The following is a 3,593-nucleotide window of genomic DNA, read 5'->3' on the forward strand; positions in this document are numbered from 1 at the left end:
ACCATTATTTGGCCCTATATATATCCATTTGTTTTTAGTGTGTAGGCAACAAAACATTGAGCTGTTATAATCCCCAAATCCTTCATTCTTAAATCTGCTGTGCCTTTATATGTTTATCAACCCCAGCATTACAGTTTGCCCCTCCCTACTCTTGTCTTGTGAGCTGAATGGCTAACATGACTAGGTGGGAGGGGCTGTGGGGAGGTTTATTTGTTGACTGTATAACTCTGGAAGGAAAGGGAAGAGATTATGTAGCCTGCAAAGTGGTCCGCCCTCTCCATCTCTGAGGTTCACACTCCTGTCACTGATCAACTCAGCTCCTGTTCTTTTATTCATTCTCTGCCATGCTCTCTCACTCCTCTGCTTCCCTTATCTTCAGTCCTTCTTTCTTTCCATTTCTCCATCGCCACTTTTCTACTTACATGTGTTTTACTTCGTCTCTCTATTTATCATCTCTGAATTCTCAATTCTCAATTCACTATCTCTCTCCTTCAATCATCACTCTACTTTCATCCTTACCTCTGCCCCCCTCTCTCGCTCTCGCTTTCTTTCTCTTTCTTCCTGGAGGCTGCCAGTTGATAGCAGTGTAGAGAGAGTGCCAGGGGCTAAGGAAGGCTAACATCAGCAGATGTCTGAAGAAAATGACTCTGCTTGACCAGTTTGGGGGCTGGATGAGGCAAAGAATAGGATCAAACATTGGGATTCATTCTGCTTTCCACCACCTGCCGGGCGCCTGACTCTGAGCATGGAAGACAACAGAACAAGAGGACCATTGAGCACGCAGCACTGAGAATTTCGGAGTATACTGATGGACTAAACTAGGTGGATTAATAGCCAACAACAAGGCTAGAATGGTGACATTAACATTTTACTAAAAGGCTTAGAGAACCAACTAAGAGAACTACCAACTACACAATGAATGCCACAGAACACCATGGGTTGATCTCTGTGAGCTATAACAGGAACTCCAGCACTGCTGGGACTCTGGTATCCGTCAACAAAGACTCAGAGGGCATTGGTCTCAATGACTCTTCGACGGGATGTTACGACCAGCTCCTCATCTCCACCGAGGTCTTCCTCACGCTGGGGATTGTCAGTTTATTAGAGAACATCCTGGTGATTGCCGCTATCATCAAGAACAAGAACCTCCACTCTCCCATGTACTTCTTCATCTGTTCTCTGGCCGTGGCCGACATGCTGGTCAGCGTCTCCAATGCCTCCGAGACAATTGTCATAGCCCTGATCAACAGCGGCAACCTGAGCATCTCGGGGTCGCTGATAAAAAGCATGGACAACGTGTTCGACTCCATGATCTGTAGCTCACTGCTGGCGTCGATCTGTAGTCTCTTGGCGATCGCCATAGACCGCTACATCACCATATTCTACGCGCTGCGCTACCATAACATTGTGACGGTAAAAAGAGCGCTGGCGGTGATCTCCCTCATATGGTCGTGTTGCGTGGCGTCGGGCGTGCTCTTCATCATCTACTCTGAGAGCACCACTGTCCTCATCTGCCTTATCACCATGTTCTTCACCATGCTGGCACTCATGGCCTCGCTCTACATCCACATGTTCCTCCTAGCCCGGCTACACATGAAGAGGATCGCCATGCTGCCTGGGAACGCGCCCATGCGCCAACATGCCAACATGAAGGGCGCCATCACCCTCACCATCCTCCTAGGTGTGTTCGTAGTGTGCTGGGCTCCCTTCTTCCTCCACCTCATCCTCATTATATCCTGCCCCAGGAATCCCTACTGTGCCTGCTTCATGTCGCACTTCAACATGTACCTCATCCTCATCATGTGTAACTCGGTCATCGACCCACTCATCTACGCACTCCGCAGCCAGGAGATGAGGAATACCTTCAAGGAGATCTTCTGCTGGTACAGCTTGCCAAACCTGTGTGTGTGTGAGCTCCCTGGGAAGTAGTGACCCTTTGAACAGCTGACAACTGCTGAGGTGGCATCTGCCTTTGTCTCCTCACATGAAAGAGACAGTTGAGACGTTGTATACTGCATGAGGTCTTTGATGTTGGTGCTGATTGTGATTGGTGGGGACTGATTTGCCCTCTTTCTGCCCGTGCTCCAGGACATGGCTGTAAATTATTAAAAAGTAGTTCCTCTTAACTGGTTCTGGTTACCATGGCTCGGGTTGCCAAAGAGAAGGTTGGTTTACATACACACTGTAAAAACAGAACACAACAGCAATCACATTCTTTCTCTACAGCACAATCAGGTATCTTTTTGTTTGTCTTGAAAAATTCTGTTTTTAAAAGTAACTGACCCATAATGTGAGAAGATATGATGATGATATGAGAAAGATATCTATTTAAATTAAGTTAAGTTAAATTCGATTATTTAAATATTTAAAACATATTTAAAGTACTGAGTGGCAGCTGCCTACACACTATGGTATTTTTTCAAGGATAACATATACACTGAAAGTAGTGCTCACGAGCCAAAACTGGTCATCAACAATTGTGCACAGTTGTGTACTACGTCATCCAATTCATATGATATATTAGGAATTCAAATGTTCTACAATATATTTGTAAGTGCTTAAGATCCAGGACTGCATCTTTAAATGGCACACTATATGACAGTGTATGTTTATTTCATACTCTGAACGATTGAAAGTGGAAAGCTTCAAAAAGATCATCTACCTCCCGGATCAAACACAATATAGCCGTTAGAGATTGTGAGCAAACTGTAAAGTAAACTGTAAAGTCTTGCACCGTGCTTTGTTGAATAAATGTCAGAGGATTTTCCTTTAGCCTATCTTAGGCTGACAACTACAACACATAGTGGCTCTAAATTCGAAAAAACAACACCAAAATGAAGCACTTATTGAAATTATTTCTGTTGAGAATAAACCCAATCGGGAGAGCTACAACTCATTTGTTTAAAAGCTAAAAGCTACCTATGCTGCTTGAAAAAAACTCACCTTGTGTGGACATGTGCATTTATAAAGTAACCATTACATGACACAGACATACTCTCATCTATATTTTTAATTCAACCTCAATATGCGTTCATCAAGTGCTTGGAGAATTCTTTGCAGACTTATCTTACAGTGTACATGTAACTTCTTATGGATGAATTCTATAATTTCCTAACCCCAACCCTAATTCTAGATTCTATTGATAGTGTATTTTGCTCTTATTTATATGTATCTAAAATTGAAACCATGTGAGTATGTGCTTTTGTGTTTATATCTTGTCGCTTGTTGTTTTGGCCTTAAACATGCTGCACTGTGATGTAAAATAACAATTTCAGCGGCAGTGTTATATATACATATTTGAATAAAATCATGTGTAAAGCCTATTGTTTACAGAACGATATAAGCATCTGTTTCTCGTATTATTCTTTCATTGCAGTTCATACTCAGTCTCATCATTTGTTCTGATTAAAGCTATAACCATTCTTCCAGCATTCTTTAAATGAATGCTGCACCCCTACTATTGTGTTAAAGCGTACTCAAAGGCAGCCTTACTCTCATTAAAAGTGTTGCCGAGCCTGTGAGCGTAGATCAATAGGCCTATGTGTTTAGACAAGTTCACTTCTATGAGTAGCTCTCTACAACCAGCCCCCCCC

The 3,593-nt window shown here is 42.9% G+C and overlaps 1 protein-coding gene across 1 annotated transcript; it reads left to right on the plus strand.

The window, feature by feature from the left end:
• Positions 1–233: 233 nt before the first annotated feature.
• On the plus strand, positions 234–3,337 carry LOC129859455 (melanocortin receptor 4-like). Its single transcript, XM_055929269.1, has one exon. It carries the CDS (start codon positions 916–918, stop codon positions 1,927–1,929), a length of 1,014 nt encoding a protein of 337 aa, XP_055785244.1. The 5' UTR covers positions 234–915; the 3' UTR covers positions 1,930–3,337.
• The last annotated feature ends 256 nt before the right edge of the window (positions 3,338–3,593 follow it).

This window comes from Salvelinus fontinalis, chromosome 7 (genome assembly GCF_029448725.1).
Source record: "Salvelinus fontinalis isolate EN_2023a chromosome 7, ASM2944872v1, whole genome shotgun sequence".
NCBI classification, from domain to species: domain Eukaryota; kingdom Metazoa; phylum Chordata; class Actinopteri; order Salmoniformes; family Salmonidae; genus Salvelinus; species Salvelinus fontinalis.

What these genes read in the sequence shown, in the direction of transcription:
- LOC129859455 (XM_055929269.1), top strand. Translation starts at nt 916, where the DNA reads ATGAATGCCACAGAACACCATGGGTTGATCTCTGTGAGCTATAACAGG.